The sequence below is a fragment of the Lissotriton vulgaris genome, chromosome 7, assembly GCF_964263255.1.
Source record: "Lissotriton vulgaris chromosome 7, aLisVul1.2, whole genome shotgun sequence".
NCBI classification, from domain to species: Eukaryota; Metazoa; Chordata; class Amphibia; order Caudata; family Salamandridae; genus Lissotriton; species Lissotriton vulgaris.
The window spans coordinates 1,659,562,101-1,659,583,782 of NC_141695.1; the positions used below are offsets into that span (position 1 = coordinate 1,659,562,101).

At 47.9% G+C, this 21,682-nt stretch overlaps 1 protein-coding gene across 1 annotated transcript in view; it reads right to left on the minus strand.

Annotated features, from left to right (window-relative positions):
• Positions 1-21,682, minus strand: part of SYCP2 (synaptonemal complex protein 2) — a 3,993,018-nt gene that overhangs the window by 1,223,286 nt on the left and 2,748,050 nt on the right. The window contains exon 35 of the mRNA XM_086932653.1: positions 14,881-15,137. Coding sequence (XP_086788779.1) covers positions 14,881-15,137 — 257 coding nt within the window. The remainder of the gene's footprint in view (positions 1-14,880; positions 15,138-21,682) is intronic.

A 21,682-nucleotide genomic window follows, 5' to 3' on the forward strand; every position in this document is an offset into this window, starting at 1 on the left:
GCAGTGAATACCCACGCTTGTGCCCATGTTTCAAGCAACCCAATTTGTGGTGTCCAGGCATCCAAAGTACATATTTGGTCAAACCAAGGTCCTTCTGCGCCAACCATTCTAAAGAATTCTAGAATTCCTCTGGAAGGATAGGCAAAATCTCACTCGCCGTGTCATAAGGAGCATTAGTGTAATGGCCCAAGAGGCACATTGTGTTCAATGACAGGAGGTTGACAATGGCTGACAAAAACATCAGTTTGTCCAAAGAATTAATTTATTTGGACTCCCTGTCTAGAGAAGCCATGAGAAAGGCATTCGGTTTCCCCATGCAAGTGGAAGACTGCACCACAAGCATTTCCAGTGGTTGGTCAAGAATTTGGGGTCCCATGGAACGGGCCTAAGGTGGCTTACTCTGGGATCAGAAGAGGGACTGGGCCAAAGTGCAAAAGGCGTACTGTGATGGCCTCATTAAACCACAACCAAGGCACAAGGTAAATGGCCTGGGTTGTCGAATTCCCATCAGTAAATCATCCTTAGTATCCACAATAGATAACTACAAATCTGAGACCACAGTACCCCTGCATAGAAACCACCGCAAAGAAGACACTCCCCTCAGTGGTCGGTCCCAACGGGAAATTAAGATTAGTTTCAGAAATGTTGGGGCTACTAATGCATCCACAAATGAAAATATTAGTCCTTCATCAGAGTAGTGAGGAGGAAGTAGCTTGCTCTCCTTCTTGGCCCCACTCTCACTCCTTCCCCTTCTGTCGCCAATCTTGGCTCACCGATCTTATTTGTAGCTCAATCTCTCACGTCTCAGTTATAGTTGACTCATCTCTCTCTTGTGCAGCTCATATCTCTCATGTCTCAGTTGTGTGTTTCTACTACATTTACCTTAGGAGAAAATCCTACCTCTTCTCCCCACACAGCAGAAGAAAACTGTACTCCAGGCAGTAGTTCTCTCCTGCCAGTATCAAAAGAAATTCCTTTCTGTGTTATTGACTTTCTCTTTGTGACCAACAGGCCTACACACTAGATTAGTGTGTAGGCCTGTTGGTCACAAAGAGAAAGTCAAACACAGAAAGGAATTTCTTTTGATACTGTTTGATACCCAGTCCTTTCTGGTTCTCTGGGAAACTCTCTCTTTTTTTGAAAGTTCTCTCCTGCCAGAACTGTAGGAATTCTCTCTTCTTTGGTCTTCCTCACTGCTTGTTTTCCCAACCTCAACTTGTATTAAAACACCGGTCCTTTTCTTCTTGTCAGTCTTTTTGTCTTTCTCATCGTCCAGTCTGCTCTCACTATCTTTAGGACAGAATCCTATGCTGTTATCCCACCTTCTTATTGCAATTCATTTCTCTTCATCTTTTGACAGTTCCTAAGATCTGTCAGGCAGGGCTGAATTCTCCTGTCTTGGGTCTTAACACTGGAATTCTCTTCATTTCTCTGTTCACTTGCAATCACCTGTTTTGCTTTATTGTATTTGTATTTGACATTTATAGAGCGCATGGCTACCCGGGGGCGTCCCAGGGCTGAGTAGGTATGAAGGCAAAAACGGAGGAGGGGGTCTATATATACAGATAGGTCTTTAACTGTTTACGGAATTTCAGATGGTCTGGTTCACTCCGGAGGTGTAATGGGAGGGCGTTCCACAGCTTGGAGGCGTTAAGTGAGAAGAGCCTGCCACCACTTCCGGCATTTTTTATCCTAGGAATTGTTGCAAGGTGGAGATTGTTCGAGCAAAGTGTCCTGTTGGTTCTGGTAATCATGCCCCTGTTGATTAGAGTTCCGTGGTTGTTTAGGGATTTATGCGCTATGCAAAGGGCTTTGAAGTTTATTCTCTGCTGTACAGGGAGCCAATGGAGAGATTGCAGAGCTGGTTTTGCTGAGCAGCGGGAGGGGGTGTCAGTGAGCAGCCTTGTGGCCCGGTTCTGTATGACCTGTAACTTGGAAATTACTTCCTTGGGGGCACCTAAATAAAGGGCATTACCATAGTCCAGTCTGGACAGGATGAGGGCCTGGGTGACTAGTCTTTTAGCAATTGGGGGGAGAAGGGGGAGGATTTTAAGAATAATTCTAAGCAGGCCATAACAGGAGGATGCTGTCTTTCTTGCCTGAGTTTTGAGAGTGAGGTTCTTGTCTAACCACAATCCTAAGCTTTTCATTTCAGTTTTGGGGGTGGGCAGTGGTCCCATTGAGAGTGGCTACAGGGTGTTTAATCCGGTGCTCGAATGGTCGCCCAGTATCATGATTTTCGTCTTCTCCCCTTTGAGTTTCAGATGGGAGAGATTCATCCATTTTACAACTTCCTCCAAACAAAGTAGCAGTCCTTTAGCTTGATGGCAGGGGTGGCTCAGGGCTACGACCAATTATGTGTTGTCGGCATAGGTCACCAGGTGGATTCCGAATGGAGACACTATCTCTGCCAGGGGGGCATATACTCATTAATAATAATAATAATACTGGATTTTATACAGCGCGAACAGCTACCTCACGAAGGAGGTGTCCCGGCGCTAGTGGAACACAAATGACCTGGGCTGAAGCATTAATAAGCATTAATAAGGGTGGGACTGAGCGAGGAGCCCTGTGAAACTCCACACCCTAATGGCAAGGTTTGTGAGGTATGGTTGTTTTGAAAGACCTGGAAAGATCTACCCTCCAGAAAGGGCTGAAGCCATTTTAGTGCTGTTCCCAACACTTGTAAAGCTCTTAAAACATCTTTTTTTTTGGTGCCCAAAAATACATCAGAAAGAGGTGTTCTGATGGGAGGAGCCAAGATGGCGACTGGTACAGACGTGTAGGTTCCCGGCTCCACCAGCTACCTTTCCTCCGCGCTGATATCCTGATCCCTATCCTGGCAGTTTGTGGCGGCGGAATGCGCGCTACGCTGTGCTGACCTGCATCGTCTTTCCCGGGACTTTCAACTCGCCCGGCAGCCGGAGATAGGTGACAAGCGACTCCGAGCCCTGACCCCGGGACTACACCGCCGTCCGTCCCCGAGTCTGGGAGGCTTAGGGGCGGCCGGGCTGCCCGCGAAACACCGAGACTGAGAGGGTGGCAATATCCTCCCGAGACGGACCCCTGGTTGTGCTGCCTGCCGCGGAACGCTGCAACCTGCGCCCTGTGACCTATCGCCCATCAAGACGCTCTGCAAATACGGCGTCTTTGTTTGAGGCGGGTGGCGAGAGGGAAGGAGCACACGGCCATGTTTGAAGGACGTTGGGTGCCTGCTCCCTTGGCCCGGTGTGACGGCCTGAAGCGCTAAAATCCTCAGTAACGATAGCCCGACCTGCATCGATTCTACGGGCTTTGGCGCCCTGTATTGCCGACTGATCACGCTGCACCCGCCTTGGAGTTCACTCTGTGTCCCAATCGCCATGGCGGTGTCTGTTGCTTCGGAGAACGGGGGAGAGTGCCCGTCCCTGTCTGTCGATTGTGTCGCCCGGCGGGCGCTGGGGGACAGGTTGCATATTCCTTCCCGGGAGCATGATGACAAGGGACTACAACCACCGCTTTCCTACGGAACTATCCTGGCCGCCCTGTCCGACTTTCGAGCGGAAATGTGTGCGGATTTTCAAGTACTGGGTGACTGCTTCGATACAATGGTGTCTGTTCTACGGTGGGAGCACAGTGTGGGGGGCCAGCCAACTTTGAGACTATCTTCATCAGAACCTACTGGGGACACAGTGCTTTTCTGTCCTTGTGGAGAAGACGTGATTGTCTCTGCCTCTACTGCCGCCCGCCACCGGCCGTCCAGTGGACTTGCCTGCGATACTTTGTTTCCCCTATCTCCGGGGATTGCCGTACTGTTGCCTGAAACAATGTTTCTGCCTCGAGACCGGGATGTGCAGCAGCTGGCCCCTTCGATGGATTTCCCCTTGTGGCCTTCGTTCAACGCGTTGGAGACCCTATACTTCCCCGATGGCCTATGGGAATTGTTTAGAAAGGACGAAGGATTGACTGGTGATGTTCGATGGCCATTTTGTGTAATTGGTTTACTCTCCTCCGTTATGCGGCCATATTGTCTCTTTGTCTTGGTGGGGGCGGGCCTTCTTCATGAACCTCATTTTGGGATCTGTCCGAGGTCGGGTCAGGGCTAGGTTCTTTTATGTTATCGGTTGCTTGGCTGGTTGGACCGGGATTAGGAATGTCGCACACTTGTTTAAGTCATGCACGGCGTAATGTCTTTCCCCAACTGCTTCTGTATTAATACTTCTTTCTCAGCTGTCGCAGACTGTGTGGGGATAGTGTATTTGACTGGGGGGCTGGGAACGTTCGGAATTGCTCCTCCTCCCGCCTCACTTGTATTTTGTGAGAGTTGTAGATTAGGATGGCCTTTTCTCACTCTCTATATTCAAGAGTTACATTTTTTATTATTTTTTTCTTATCTTTTCCTTTCTTCTCTTTCTTTTCTTGTACAGCATTTCGGGTTCTTTAATGGGCGACAGGCACATTGTCGGGGGGGGGGGGTTAGGCCGTAGCCTCCGCATTGGTGTAGGGTGGGGGGATAGATTTAATTTTCCTTATTTAGTTTCTATGGGCCTTTTTTCTCAACTTTCTGCGCTTTCTTGTCCTATTTTCTTTTCTGGGTCTGTGATAGGGGCTGGTTGGGAGTGGGTGGCGCTGGGAGCGGTACGAGCATGATTCCTGTTGTTCAGTTTGTTCTTATACTGTATTGCCACTCTGACGGGGTGCCTCACGCAACTGATGTTATTATTTCTGCTGCCTACTCTTGCGGGGGAACTACTGTACGGACTCAGATCTCCTTGCACCTATTCTTCATTGATTCTTATCTAATCGGAAAAACTTTAAAATCTAACCTTTATTGCTCCTTCTCCTTGGCGACATGATTTTTCCAGTGTAACTGTTATTAATTGTTGCTATATCACCTGATGCCGCTGGGGGACCGTATTGCTAGCACTCGTGCTCAAAAGTATTGTGGCCGGCCTGATGGTTGTAGGCCTGTATTTGTTTTCTTTTACATGCACAATAAAGGTTTTCAAAAAATTAAAAAAAAAAAAAGAAAGAGGTGTTCTGTTGCTAAATATGTAACTAAAAACATTGGGAAACAAACAGTATGTGAGAATTGTAAATAAGTATGTATTTAACTGTTTTCTGAATAGGATAAGGTTGGGTTCAACCTGAAGGGACAGAGGCAGTCAATTCCAAACCATGGATATCACCACAACTAGTACACGTGTTTTTGGTATTTGCGCACTCTACAATACTCTTTATTCACTCATTCGTTCATTCTTTCATTCATTCTTCAGAATCAGATCCGAATAAGGCCTTTAATCTCTAGTAATATTGGCATTGGGGCAAGAGGGGAGTTATTCAAAACTAAGGATGCGCTTTCATTATTTCATTGTGTGACATTGGGCGGGATTGAGCTGAATTCAGCTCTTGATCCAACATTGGAACCGGTCCGGCACCAAAGAACTGAGGCCAAAGCAAACCGGTAACTAACAGCAAAGCCTTCAGCAGAGGTATCAAGGCACAGGCTAGCGTTGGTGGCAGTGCGGACTGAGGTCAGAAGGAGCCAGACAGCACTGAAAAGGGACCAAATGGCGAAATTTGAACTGGAGCCCAAGCACATCCATGAGGTCGAAATAAGTGCCAGAGGAAAACAGAACGGCTTGTTTGGAGGCCTCATTTTGCTGCAGATTGACAGCAGCCCCGGAACCTCGGGCGTACTGGCTCCAAAACTTCAATTGAGACTAAGTTAGAAGACACAACCGGAGTAGCCCTTGAACCTAGACTGTGCAATTTCTCCTTGGAACGAGAGCGCTGAGAAGGGGGTCAAACACCTTTTGGACTTCTTATGCTAACGCCTAGACTTGCCTTTAGACCTCGTCCTTGACTGCGACAGTGACTGTTTCTGGGACTCTGAGGGACCCTTGGATATCAAGCAGCACCGAACCCTCTTCTTATTCTTTTTGACGCGTTGATAAGGGAGCATTTGTTTCAGGACTTTGTCTTTGGTGCCTCAGAACCAATCATTCCTCAAACGTTGTGTGGATATGCGACCAACAACCAGTGGTGTAGCAAAGGGGGTGGAGGGGCGGTCTACAAAGGGCAGCGGCCTCCCCCCCCTGCATTTAACTGAAGCCGAAGGGGCGGCAAATGTAGGATTCGTTTGCCAGCAAACCCTCCCCCTCTTACGGCCATCACTGGGCGGCATAGGCTGGGACCGACACTACCAACTGCAGCATTGCCGGTAGTCTTTAGGAAGACATCCCTAGGACACTGTTTGAAAAGTTTTTGGAGAGAAAGTGCAAGAGACTAAAGGCATAATTTATTATATTTTGATGCTTAGCAGCGCAGCAAGCCTTCCTGCTTTGCTGTCGTGCGTCTGAATAAGAGGTCAGGAATACCCCATATCTACAAGATATGGAGCATTCCTGTCCTTCTCCCTGCGCCAACACAGACACCCTAGGGCCATGATGCAAGGGTGACTGCAATTGCAGGAATTATCGTTTTTGTACCTTCCTGCACAAAAACAATCATTATTGGTGTTGTGCTCCTGCTATGTGTGCAGCACACATAGAAAGAGCAAAAAACGAGGAGAAATAAAATTATTTCTCTTCATTGCGCCACTCCTACACCTGCCCTGGGGAGGATTCTGGGGAGCATCTGATGCATTCCCAGGTTTACGACACTTTATGAATTTAGCAATGTGAAAAGTTGGCCTGGTATATGATGTTCACTATTCTAGTGAGCACCTTGCACCAGTCCAAACAACCCTTATGGTGATGGTTGTAAAGTCAACCTTAAAAACCAGCTATCCTAGTGGTAGCATGGACAAAGCAGTCTTAGGCTAAACTCAAGAGGGCATGTGAAGCAAGCTGTTTTACCATATGTAACCCCTTTAATACCAGATGAAAGGACACCACACAGGATATATATACAATATATATGGTATTTATTACTAGACAAACCCTCTGAACTCTTTATGAGGTCAGAGGCACAAGCACAATACAAGATATTCAATTAAAATACAATAAGTTGCACAAATTACAGTAGGGCCCTATGGGCACGCTAAACCATATACTAAAATAGTGGTATAAGGACCATACATGGAAAGTGAATAGGCCTAAGGCCTAGGGAATCGCTAGGGCTACGCTGAGCTACCAAGAGTTAGGAAGCAGGAGGCCCAAGGGATGCGTGTGCAGTGTCTAAACACACACGCAGGTTACCATAGAGAATGAATGGGAACGTAAAAGATGGAAACTAGTTCTTTTAGGGCACTTCTGACTGGACTCGGTGAAAGTTACTTGAAACCTAGACAGTTGGATAGTCAATACCCACAGGAGCACCGAAGTACTCGCGTTACCTCACCCACAGGAAGCGGGTGCATAGGTGTCAAAGTGTGTCGGGTTTCGTCGTCGAATCCTATGGAGCCTGGAAGAAAGATGCTGCCGACGACCGGGAGAGAAGTGTCCGGGTGGATCGAAGATGAAGAGGATATGAAAGCAGAGGGGACAGAGTCTGGGTCACTAGCCAGTGACCAGGAAGGAACCAGGTGATGTCGTGAAGCTTGTCTCTGCAGCCACGTGGACCAGGAGGTGTCGACGACGACCAGGAGTCAGGCACGGACTGTCCCACGAAGGCTCTCGCGGTCCGCGGTGTCGGCTTCAGGATTGGAGTCAACAAGCCTTGGCAAAGGCACCCCAGGCAGGAAAAGAAGTTGGCTACTTACTCAGACCAACAAGGTCTGATGGGCTGCTTCTTTTGAGGGAAGCAAGGGCCAGTCTGGTGCAACCAGACCAGCGGTGTAAATTCAAAGGTTCGTCGCCAAGATGGCCACTAGCCAACAGGCAAGTGACCGGGCAGACGCGTCGAGCAGGAAAATGCAGAAGGGCCCCACGCAGAACTCGTGGAGTGTGCAGGGCTGATCTTCGGTGCAGATGATGCTCGGGGCTGGGGCTTCTCAATCCTCAATGCACAGCTTCGAGGGTGCCTCGGGTGCTGCACAGATAGCAAGTCGCAGACTTTTCAAGATGGCCGGTACTGCGTCTCTCGTCGCCTCCACGGGTCTCAGCTCTGCTGGGACTGTGGATCGGGCTGTTGGATGTCTGGAAGTCTGGTTCTTGTCAGGCTCTGTGCTCGGGCTCCGGCGGGAACGTCGACAAAGCAAGCCGTTGATCGCTGGATGGTGCCTGCTTGTGCAGGGTGGTCACTCCTTGACCACAAGGGAGATTCTTCAGTCGTATTCTTGCAAAGTAGATCGTCGAAGGTCCTGAGTTTCATTTCAGAGTTTCAGTCAGGATAAATCTAAAGTCTTGGGACTCAGCTCCTATCTATACACCAAATCTAGGGGCTGGATTACCTGCTAGGTCCCTCCTATGGGTGGGACCAGGGAAGGGGGTGGTTACACCCCTTTCCCTTTGTCCAGTTTCACGCCAGAGCTGGGGCTGGAGTGCCCCAGCACCGGTTTGATCTGGACCATGCATGGGGCACCTTGTGTGTCCCAGGCAGTGTCTCATTTCTTTCAGCCCTCCCTGCCCCAATACACAAAAGCTTGTCTGGGGTGGTGCTAGCACCTCCCAAGGCAGGGAAACTATTGTCCAAGCCTCCCTCACTGGAGGGACTCCCAGCAGCAGGAGGTCCGACTTGTGTCTGTGGCAGCAGCATCCATTTTGTGATGCTGAGGCTCTGGGTAACTTTAACTGGGAATAGTAGGAACAACATGTCTTCTCCCTCTAGAAGGGTTGAATGCTACCCCCGTCGCCAGAACTGGCGAGGGGGTAAAATTCTAAAACGTATGACACCTTACTCGACATGTTTTGATAAAGCCAAACCAGAGTTATCATTTAACCGCGAGGTTCGTAATGCACTTAAGACTATATGGTATGGCAATATCCTAGAACAGCTATAAGGACATGGTTCTGAAAGCTGCAGACCGGCTCAGCTCATGCTAGAGCACCATACCACATAAAACCAAGCACTCTGCCTCCAGGATTGTTAAGGCCTGCCATAGGAGTGACATAAGGTTAGATATAGGTATACTATATCTAAGCAAGGGGTGATTACACCACTTTGCCCCAGCTGAGTGATCAGCCAGTTGTGTCAATGTGAGAGGCCAGCCAGGGGTGGCATAATACATGCTGCAGCCCCTGGTAGGCCTTGGATGCACCTATGCCCTGGGTACCGATAGTACACTGTACAGGGGCTCATAAGGTAACCCAGTATCACATTTGGAGATGTACCTAGGGTACATGGAGTACATTTTAAAGTGAAAGCAGATAGCCTGGGGCCCTGATTAGCAGGATCCCAGGCCAACTAAGTCGAAAAACCAGCTAAACACTAAGCTAAAAAATCTGGGGTAACCATAGTCAGGTATCAACCTTCCTACAAGCAACACCCTTGAAACGCCCCTTACACCCAGAGTAATGCGTGAAAGGGGCCCATATTTACAAGGTCATGAAAAATCATGCAAGGGCTTATTTACAAGCAGCCTGTGCCGCCCGAGCGTAATTTTTTCTGATGCTTGGGTGGCGCAAGCCTTTCAACCATACCTATGAGGGCATGCAAAGCCACTTTGTGTGTTTTTTAAAGGCTTCATTGATATGGAGTAAGAAAAAGCAGTGCAAGTTGCTGCGTTGTTTCACTCTGCATTAGGGAGGCGTTCCATGGGCGCTGCTATGGGTGTCCCGCGCAACACCCATTGATTGTAATGCTTGGGATTGTTTTTGTGCAGGAAGGTGTCTTGAACAAAAACAATCCTGCATGCAACGCAGACACCCTTGCACCATGATGCAAGGTTGCCAGCATTGGCACTAGGCAGCCCATTGTGTCCCAGTGCAGGGGTAGTGAAATAAATGCATCGCATTTTATAAATACTGTGCATTCCTGCCTTCTCACATTGGCGTTGGGCAGCGCAGCAAGAAGACTTGCAGTGAAGCCCTACGCCAATGCCTCGTAAATGAGGCCCTAAATCTGAAGCGGGATTCACATCCATTTCAAATGATGCATTAAAGATGAGCTGCTGTCAAAGCACAGGGTGGCTCATATATGCAGGCAGAGCAGAGTCAATACAGTGGCTGATGGCACGGCCTTTTGAGTGCAGTGGAACAATGGCATAAGTTTACAGACCCGACATTTCAAAGATTCCCTTGAGTCAAATTAAGAACAGGTTCACATAAACATACCTCCAAATGCAAGCAGTACAAACATATATAACACCAAAATTGACAGTTTAAAAATCATTTATTAGGAGTACATTGTGAATAAAAACAATATAGTTGGGCTAACTAATCTGGTGCCCTAATCTAAAATGCATATTTTTCTAATTGTATATATATTTATTATAGGGAGATCTCACTGACCCCCTTATGGTGACTGTAGGAGAGTAGGGTCTGCAATCCTATGATCACCCAGATTTTTTGCTTTTGTTTCACTGGTTTACGACTTTCTCTGGCTGTGGGCCTGCCAATCAGACCCACAGCCTGGCTGTTCTCTTTCTAAATTACGACATGTACCCTAGGTGCATTTACCAATTGGTACTGAGCCACCTTATCAGACCCTGTAACTCAGGGCATAGGTGTACCCAGGGCTGCCAGGGGCTGCAGCATGTATTATGCCACCCCTGGCTGGCCTCCTAAATTTGACACAACTGGCTGCATGACAGCTGGGGCAAAGTTGTGTAACCACACTTTGCTGTAGGTGTAGTATACCTATACCTAACCCTAAAATGGACACACAGATTCCTATCAGTCACTCCTATGGCAGGCCTTGACAATCCTGAAGGCAGAGTGCTTGGAATCGTGTGAGATGGTGCTCTGGCATGAGCTGAGCCCGTCTGCAGCTTGCGGAACCAAGTCCTAATAGCTGTTCCATGATATCGCATACCATATACTCTTAAGTGCATTATAATCCTCGCGGTTAAATGCTAACTTTGGTATTGCTTTATCGAAACATGTCGAGTAAGGTGTCATACGAATTGGAATACTAACCTCTCGCCAATTCTGGCGACGGGGTTAGCATTCCACCCTTCTAGAGGGACACGACATGTAGGTAACTGTGAACCCCGGTTAAAGTTAACTGAAGCCTCAGCTCCACAAAATGGATGCTGCCACCACAGACACGAGCCTGACCTCCTGCTGCTGGGAGTCCTTCCAGCGAGGGAGGCCTGGACAAAGGGTTTCCTGTCCGGGGCGGTGCTAGCACTGTCCCAGACATGGTTTTGTGTATCCTGGGTAGGCAGGGCTTTTCAGGAAGGTGACTGCTGAGTGGCACCCCGGTGCTCACTACGCATAGGCCGGTCAGAACCAGTTCCAGGGGCACACCAGCCCCTGGCCTGGGGAAAGTCCGGCATGGCTGAGGGGTGTAACCACCCCCCTCCTAGTCCCACCCATAGGCAGGACCTAGTCACCGGGTCAGCCCCCTTTTTTAGTATAAAGATGGGAGCGGGCCCCCTGTTCAAATTAGATCATCTTTGGAATCAAGACACGACTTTCTGCGAAAGGACTTCACGATTTCTTCATCAAGATTCTCCCTTGTGGCTAAGGAGTAGTCACCCTGCATCCGCAGGCACCATCCTAAAGAACACTGCGGTCTGCTGCAAGTCCTTCATCACGAATCCGACGACCCAGCTCGACGAGACCCGGCTTCCCTGGCACCTCTGACCTCTACTCACCTCTACAGCCAAGCTGAGAACCGTGAGTGCGACGAGACCTCGAGGGACCGACGATCGCCAAGACTGCACGACATCTTTACTGCAAGCCCACCGTGTCCTCCACGGGTGAGTGCTTTGGGGTCCGAGAAGCCCCGACCCTGCACAGCTCCAGCACCCAAGATCAGCCTCCCTGCATCTCCACGATCTGCGTGGGGCCCTTCTGCTGTTTGCTGTGCACCGCGTTGTTTGGCTACTAGCCGGCTGGCTTGTGGCCTTCTGAACGACGCCCGACGACATCACTGCTGCTGGTCTGGTTGCTCCAGACTGGCCCTTGCTTCCTTCTTGAAGAGAGGCACCCCGGACCCTCCTGGTCCACTCCAGACGCCATTTTAGGTCCACCGCGTGGGCTTGAATTTGCCAAGGCTTTGTTGCCCAATCCTGGGTCCAGCGACGCCGACAGCTTCTATCTTCGTGGGACAGCTCGATCCTCCTTCCTGGTCGCCGACAACGCCTCCTGGTCCGTGAGATCTCCGAGCCCAGCGTCACCCACACGCCTTGTCGAGGTGGCTACCATCCGGTGCCCTCCTGGTGCCCACTGACTACTGGCTAGTAGTCTCGAACTTGGTCCCCTCTGCTTTCAGGTGTCATCTTCCATCGATCCAGGCTTGGATCCACCGAACTTTCTTCACTGGTCGCCTGCCAGCAACTTCTTTCTTCCAGGCTCCTGGTCCGTCTACGAGGATTCCCGACGTCTTTTGAGTCCTATGCAGCTGCAGCCCCTGGGCTAGGTAACTTCGGCATTTCGGTGCCCCAGCATAGCCTCACTATCCAAGGGTCAGAATCTACTCTCGTTTTCTCCCTACCAGGTCGGGTTCGCCCGAGAACACTAACTTTGTCTTTACTAGCTACCATAGACTTTGTCCCGCATCACGCGTGAGAGTGCACACTCTGCACCGAGTCCCCTGGGTCTCCTGGAAGTAATCTAACGATTCTATAGTTAAGTCCTAGCGATTCCAAAGCCTATTAGTACTGTACTTACCTGCTAGTAATTTCACATTCCACTTTTCAAGTATATGGTTTTCCGTGCCCCTCGGGCATTTGTATATACTGTGCTAACTTAAGTATTTTTGTAAGAGATTTGGTTGGTGCTTAGTACCCTGTCCTCATAAAGAGTACAGGGCTGTTGTGATTCTTAATAAATAACTGTTTATTTTCATAACACTTGTGTGGTGTCCTTTCACTTGGTGTTCAAGGGGTATATGTGGTGTAACAGCTGGCTTAACACGCCCTCTCGAGTCTTTAGCCTTAGACTGCTCGTATCCACGCTACTAGGATAGCTGGTCTATAAGGTTGACTTACAACCAATCATCAATAAGGGTTGCTGGACTGATACATAGTGTTCACTAGAATAGTGACCACTGCATATCAGGCCACCTTCTCACAGTGACAGATAAACAGCAAGTCTGGATAAAGGTGGTTATTACCATTAGAACCCACCGAAACGTGTCGACGCCATTCCTGGTATAATTCAAGACTCTGACATCGATGTTGACGTACAGATGCTGTAGTAGCAAAATATCGATGGAAACATAATGGAGTCCGCATGTACAACCTGTATTTAACAATTTTCATGTTTTACTTTTTCTGTCCTTAACTTCAATTGTGCAAGTCATAATTGATTGTCTTGTTTTGTTTTACGCATTTTAGATTAGGACACTAGATTAGTTAGCCCAACTATATTGTTTTTATTCACAATGTACTCATAATAAATTATGTTTAAACTGTCAATTTTTGTGTTATATATAATTGTACTGCTTGCATTTGGAGGTATGTTTATGTGAACCTTTTCTTAATTTGACTCAAGGGAATCTTTGAAATGTTGGGTTGTAATAACCTCATTTCCCTTGACTAGCTTAAGGGGTACCTCTCTTTTTTCACACATAAGTTTACAGATCCAAGGGCATTTTCATCAAATAGTTGCATAACCCTTTCGCCACGCAAAGGGGCTTAAGGACGATGCTACTACTAAGTTACTTTTATCACGCCACGCTAGGCAGCTTTGCATAGCCCTGTGCGTCTTGATAAAACTAGAGTAATGCAACACAGAGCTACTTTGCGTTACTCTGCCCAGGGAGGTGTTTCGCGGGTGGAGCATGGGCGTTCCCAGGTATTCTTTCATGGATATTGGCGCATTCCCAGATTTACCATTACTGGTAGACCTGGGAATGTATCAAAATGCTAAGCGTTCCCAGGTGAAGCGTGACAAGGAGAAATATCTTCATTTTCCATTTCTTTTTCCTCTTTCTATGTGAACTGCGTTATGCAGCAAACAGAGAAAGATGCCTCAGAAGATTTTTTCTATGTATGGAGGAGCCACTTCCTGCCCCAAAAAATACTGCTTACAACCAAGGCACCCTTGCACCACGGTGCAAGGGTGCCTGCGATGGCGCTAGCGAGCACATGACAGGAATGTGCAGTATAGTGTTGCATAAGGCGCATTCCTGTTCTTTCCCTATCACGCAGCCGCACAAGGGGCCTCATTTATGAAAAGTGACGCATAGCTGCGTGAAAACAGCGATGCGTCACTTTTCACTGTGCACTCCTTGCGACACCAATGATGCGTCATATTTAATGTACGACGCATCATGTCGCAAGGACTTACAAATACGTCAGGATTTCTGACGTATCTGTAAGCGCAAAAGTGACGCATTGCTGGAGTGTGTCACAAAAGTGATGCAACTCCAGCAATGCGTCCTTTCACATGGGGAAAGCCCCATGTGAAAGGGCTTGCGTCAGTCTTACGCCTGCTGTGAGGCAGGCGCAAGATTTTGACGCAACAGCATCCTAAAAGTGACGCAGTGAAATCTCATAGATTTCACTGCGTCACTATTACGAGGCTTTTTGCGGGGGAACGCCCCCTCTGCATACATTATACCTGACGCAGGTATAATGTGGCGCAGGGGTTTAAAAGGTGACGCATCTACCTAGATGCGTCACATTTTAAATATGGCGCAACAAGGCGCATTTTGTACGCCGCTGGTGCGTCACAAAAAGTGACGCACCGGCGGCGCAAAACTGATGCAAGGCCTCATAAATAAGGGCCAAGGTGACTTGCTGTGCTGCGTTATTGTGATGATTAAGCTAGCAAAGCAGGCAGGCTTCATTCTCTGATAACAACATATTTACTTGCAGAAGGCATTAAAGAAATCACATACGTATTTATTAGAGAAATGTATTCAGTCCACCAAAGTTTATTTGAACAGAGGCTACATTCTTACCAGGGACAAGGGACTGAAATCTGGCGAAGAACTTTCGTTATTGCGTGTTTGATCGGTAAAATATTTTTCAGTTGGCTTCTTGATTGGCTTATCGTAATTTTTCATTACTGTTGTATAAAACTTGTCAGTTGATAGACTGTTTATTTTAAGAGGAGACTCGCTTTTTCCTGAAGATAGGTCTTCTAGGGACGACGATGTTGATCTTGCTAAGCTACTATGTTTGAGAGAAAATTCGGTCTCGGAATAATATTCCTCACCTAGAAAAATGGAAAAGATTTTGACCAGGATTTAAACTTATTGTCATCTTATTGAGAACAAATACACACAGAAGGGAAAAGGGAGGCAGTAGTCCATACATTTGAAATTATGGGAGCTACTTAATATCATGCATCTGAGATTGTCAGAACTGTCAAAGTTCTATCGTAAAGTAAATGGCACAGTGCATAAACATGAGCAATATGCCGACATACCATGGTTCATTTCTGTTTACATTAGCATTCCCAACAGACAGTGATGTACTAGCCATTCTGGCAGCCTGGAACAGCTTCATTGGCCAGCTTGAAAGGCGCAGCGTGTTTATGGTTTTTATGGTACGGTGGACCATGACAGGACCAAAAATAGCAGCCTACACACTGGCCCACCTGGCAGTGCCAGACTGCCCGAAATACAAGTCTAGCTGCCAACAGAGAGAGACAAAGAGCCTGTAGACAGAAGCTATACATGGAAAATGAAATATCAACTACCTATTACAGCCTAATAAAATCACTCAAAATCGCAAACAACATCATAGACAAAAGAAAGAGTTAATATCCTGAGCAATAAGTGCCCAAAGTAATCAAAACAGTCCACATTGGTAGTTGCCACATAATTCTTCTTCTGTTGTTTATTTTCATTTGACACAGTTCAACATAGATGGGTATTCTAGCCAACGGGTGTTTCGGCTGTATGTAGTAAACCAAGACTTCTTCAGGGCAAACTGCAAACAAGCATTTACCATGCAATGGTCTCGACATTATTAAAGGTACAGCTATTGGCATTGCTCATGACATTTCTTTTTTTTTTTAAATCATAAATAAATGGCATTGTCATTTATATTGCCAATAGCTTAATCGCTTGCATATGCGAGACCTATTGCATTAGCACCCACACACAGAGTAAGTAGTAGAGTAGCAGAGTGAGTAGTTGATAGTGAGTAGGAGAGAGTTATTAGTAAAGAGAGTATTAGAGAGCGAGTAGTAAAAAGTGAAAGAGTGAGTATTAAATAGTGAGAGACTAAGTAGTAAAGAGTCCTAGAGCCACACACATTTACATGCACAGCCACACCCTTACATATACAGTGTATTTTTTGTTTCAGTAGTAAAGAGTGAGTAGTATAGAGTGACTAATTATGAGTGAGTAATGTTGAGTAGTAGAGATTGTGTGTGAGAGAGAGTGTGTGTGAGAGAGAGAGAGAGAGAGAGTGTGTGTGAGTGTGTGTGAGAGAGTGTGAGAGAGAGTGTGAGAGAGAGAGAGTGTGAGAGAGAGAGTGTGAGAGAGAGTGTGAGAGAGAGTGTGAGAGAGAGAGTGTGAGAGAGGGAGAGAGAGAGAGAGTGTGAGAGAGACTGTGAGAGAGAGAGAGTGTGTGAGAGAGAGAGAGTGTGAGAGAGAGTGTGAGAGAGACAGGAAGGTGCACTGGCCTACAAAGGCCTGGCAAACTTGTAATGTTTTGAAAGTGTGATCCTATAGGATTTGGGCATGAGCAATTAAGGTTGGGCGTGGCTTTTGAGAGTTGACTTTGTCAAAGCAGCTCATGAACTACAGTTAAAAAGCCCAACAGAACCACCAAAAGTACCCGATGCTGCCTCCCATGGAAGCTGAAAACACCGCACTGAGCTACAACAGTGCAGAGCTACCACCCATGACCTGGAAAGCTACCTGTAATGTGTTCCAAATCACATGGCTGTTCATCGTGCAAAAATGTCTCATCACCTGATGTGGCCGTGTGAAGAGTGTCAATACCATGTAGCACACAACAGCACCGTCTGAGCAGAATGCTGTGTCCACATCAGCTGAAAAACGGAATCTTCAAATATATAATTTTTTGCCCATTAACTCCGGTCCATAAGTATATTCTCTAACATGTGGAAATGTCATGTTTTGTGCATGCCAACTAACCATTGTTAAAATGCAAAGGGTCTGCTTCCATTCTAATTGCAACATCGAACAAGAACACATTTTGTGGTCAAAAAATCCACCTGCAAGAAAGTACAATGTGTAATGGTATACTGTTTCTCTAATGGAGTGTGCAGCATGGCAGGACAATCAAATCACAAGTGCCCAGGACATTGAGCACCAAACACCCCATAAAATGTATATAGGAGAGTCAGACTCACAAATTCTTTCATCGTGTCGCAACCCCTGTTCTGCACCTTAGCCTAAGGTACATGTGCTTCCCAGGTACCACCCTTGAAGTATGAGTATACCCAGAGTAATAGTCCATGGAAGGATGAGTGTTGCCGTAGAAGTACTGATGCACTCTGAGCAACAGTCCTTGGGAATATGGGTGCAGCTCAAGGTACTACTACTAGAAGTATGGGTGCACTCGAAGTTATACTCCCTTGAAGTGAGGGTGCAGCTCAAGGTACCACTACTAGAAGTATGGGTGCCCTCGAAGTTATACTCCCTGGAAGTAAGGGTGCAGCTCAAGGTACCATCCCTAGAAGTATGGGTGCATCTCGCAATAACAGTCCCTGGGAGTAAGGATACAGCTCAAGATATCACTCTTGTAGTATGGATGTCCTCGGAGTTATACTCCCTGGAAGTAAGGGTGCAGCTCCCGGTACCATCCCTAGAAGTGTGGGTGCATCTCGGAGTAACTTTCATTAGGAGTAATGTGTCGCTCAAGGTAACACGCTATGGGTATGTGTGCACTTGATCTAAATCTCCCTAGGGTTGTTCCTGCTGCTCTGAGTACCACTCAGAGTACCTCTGCCGTCTAGGGTGGGTGCAAGCCGAAGTGCCTCGATCTGGAAGAATGAGTACCACTGGCAGGCACTGAATGCAGCTCCGAGTACTTCTTCCCATGAACCTCCGGCTGGGAGTGTGCCTACAGCTCAGAGTAGGGGTTCAGCTCCAGACACCTCCTCTGAGAGTAGGGGTGAATAGCCTATAATAGAGGTTCAGTTCAGGTCACGCCTGCCTGGGACTCTGCGCCTATACTCAGCGGGCCACCTGCACTCTTTATTTAAGCCACAAGTTACCTTTTATTTTTTAAGTTTAGAGCAACACTTTTACTATATCCGCGCGACCATGTGTGCAGACTGCGATGCACTAGCATTATAAAATAAGAACTATATTAAAATAAACAACTAGAAAAAGTGGATAGCATCGGATGGTAATCATTCATAAAGTGGTTTTATATGGCACCTAAAAAAGGTAGCTAACCGTTGTTATGAGAGACAACACTCCGTATTATCCAACTCTGGTTTTTAGTGTAATATCCTTGGAGAGTTGAAAGGATACATTCACCTACATGCTGGCTATTATGAACAGATCTCTACATCTGTCGCCCTGCTCCACTGAGCTTTCTTTTCACAATATACCATGTATTTATTTGATCTATTGTTGCTAATTATCAGATCAAATAATAATAGCGCCCATGTGTGGGCGTGCCTTCTCCGTGGCGCTGCCTCGTGTTTCATTCATTAAATAGCCCATCTATACATTACATTTGTGCCCCCAGTCAGTCCCTGGGGCGTCCACACCCACCCTACCTGCTCCAGTCTCTATTCCCGGCCACAGAACATGCCGAACACGCCCGCACCCGCGCACCTCATACATGGGTTTTACAAATTTGAACGCACTATTGATTTCACGTCGACAAGAAGATCGAACCGACAACCCTGGCCTGTCCCGCCAAATGTGTTTCACTTCTGAATTCACGGTTGTCAAATAATAGAACGAACAGCGGGGTAAAGGGATGAAATGAAAATTCTATAATATTATCCCTACAGTGGGGAAGGGGAAATGTTCGCGAATTAGAGCAAAATAATTTACACGGACCATCACTAGAAAACACTAGAGGTAAACACACTAACTAGCGATAAACAAGCCCCGTCCTTTTCAGACTGGCGGGCGTGTTTTTTTTTGAGTGACGGATGACGTCACAGTGAGAAAGAACGCAAAAAACACGCCCCCGAATCCGAAAAAGACAGGGCTTAAGGGGAGTGACGCCCCTCTCCTCCAATGGCTGGCCAGCATTTACGAGGCCAGCCAATGGAGAAGAGGGGCGGGTTCAAGCCCCCTAACTAAGAAACATTAACTCTTCGGACCGAACTGCGCAAGCGCAGCCTACGGTCCTCAACCTAAAAAGCTTGGTCAGAATAGGAGAGGCAAGACGCCGTACCTCCCAGGGAGCACTCTCCACGTGGACTTTCATGTCTCTCAGGAGACTCATGGATATCGTTCATTGATTTTCAATTGAAATGTGAGAATGTAGCGCCTTGTTGTTGGAGTTTTGTTCACTTTCTTTAACTCTCTGAACCATTGCGCTTTCCGACATTACTGGCGTTCCTAACTTGGATAATGTACCTTCAAGTATTTTATATACGGGGGGCGCTAGAGGGCGCGCAACGGAATGGCTGCAACTTAGTGCCGCTCCGCTGGTCAGGGAACATTATCCTACATTAACTGTGGACCAGCTGGACCCTGCAGTACGAAACCAATAAAAATCAGCAGCTGAAGGTCACCGCTACAAAGCAACACTACTGTGGGAGTGCCAAAACCGCCTTTCGACTGGTGAGATCGTGTGTAGACGATGAGATTCAGGAATGCTGGGCTGGCACAAAATGGCGGAGTGCTAGAGCAGGTAGCGGCTCGGGTGTGCGTAGTGAAACAACGAGAGAGCCTGATATCACGGACCTCTGGACTGCTTGCTGAGGCGAACGATGGTGCTGTGGTCACTGATGATAGATCGAGCACCGGAATATTTGCTGAAGGGGTGACTGTGGGAGCAGTGGCGGCTCTGGGGCCGCGGTGGATTCAAGATGTGGCGCTGGGAGGTTGCATTGGGCACGAAGTGCACTGTATACGCCATGAGTGCTGCTGCAGCTTGTGTGTGGGCTCGGCGTGGCGTCTCTATCAACATACAACAAGTGCTAATGGGACACAGTCCGTTCGGCAGAGTTCGGCAGCAACATAAGGAGACAATGTTGTTTAATAGCATGCAGTCGGTGACTGTGCGAACTGCTCATCGCTGTTAATTACTCGAGGCCTTGGTCAGCGGAAAAGCACAGTGGGGTATGCGGTTTGTGCCTCGTGCACCAGGAATCGGCGCATATACCTCTGCTGATCACACTAGCGGAAGGACTTGCGGACTATCGCTCAAGGACCAAGCTTACTGATTGCACTATGAGGCACAGCCTGTAGTAGTGAACAACACTGTGTACAACACATCATTTTCTGAGCTGCTGCAGGCCTCCAGCGATGCGCAGTAGACAGCAATACTAGACACGGTAACAAGTGTATCGCACAAGTTACTACTTGTGTAACGATATATCTGTAAGAGACATTAGTTACTGATAGATTCCTTACCTTAGAATAACCCCAGGCGTCGGACTGGATCCGGAAACTTTTGCGTAGCAATACCCCTGCGCGCCGGTAGGCGTCGTCTGCGGCTCCGCATCCGTCATCGGCGTCGTGAGCGCCGGGATGACGTCGTCGGAGTACTTAGACGGCGCCCATGCGCGCTGACGTCAGTTCTGACACACAGCTTTTCCGCGCCAGATACGCAGAGCCATGATAGAACTAACACTGGTGCCATGAAACTAGGGCCCTGAAAGGGGATGGCCTTAACCCTAGATATCGGTTCGCAGAACGGGGAGGATGGGTGGGTCGGTAAGGAATCTATCACTAACTAATGTCTCTTACAGATATATCGTTACACAAGTAGTAACTTGTGCATCTGAAAGAGACACGTTAGTGATAGATTCCTTACCTTAGAATAGATACCCCAGCAATACCAACCCCGGTGGTGGGTCTGCGAACCAATATCACACCAGAAAGTCCTGGAGGACGGAACGGCCACAGAAGCCATCCCTCCGGACTTGACTGTCCAGGCAGTAGTGTCTTGCGAACGTGTGCAGCGAGGCCCACGTAGCTGCCTGGCAAATGTCCTGCAGGGGGACACCGCGGCCCAGGGCAGTTGTCGTTGTCGTGGCCCGAGTGGAGTGAGCCCGCAATCCAGCCGGGGGCTCCTTCCTTGCCATGGAGTAACATGCTTGGATACACAAGATGATCCACCTAGAGATGGTCCTCTTGTGCACAGCCTTACCCTTCTTCGCGCCCACGTAACCAACAAAGAGTTGGTCATCCACCCAGGATTGGCGTGTGCGATCTAGGTAGTAGGAGAGCGCACGTTTTGGTGCCAGACGGTGGAGCCTCTCTTCCTCTTTCGAGGGATGCGGAGGCGGAAAGAAAGTGGGCAAGGTAATGGACTGCCCGATGTGGAAGGCCGTGACAACCTTGGGCAGAAAGGAAGGTCGTGTGCGTAACACCACCTTGTCAGGATGAACAGACAGGAAAGGTGGAGAAGAAGAAAGAGCCTGGAGCTCACTCACCCTCCTGGCAGAGGTGATGGCAACCAGGAATGCAGTCTTCAGAGTAAGGAGACGAAGAGGACAGTTATGAAGTGGCTCAAAGGGAGCACACATCAGATAAGTGAGAACAAGATTCAAGTCCCACTGGGGCATCACGAAGGGAACAGGAGGGAACATGTGTGTGATGCCCTTCAGGAATCTACTTACAATAGGGGACTTGAATAAAG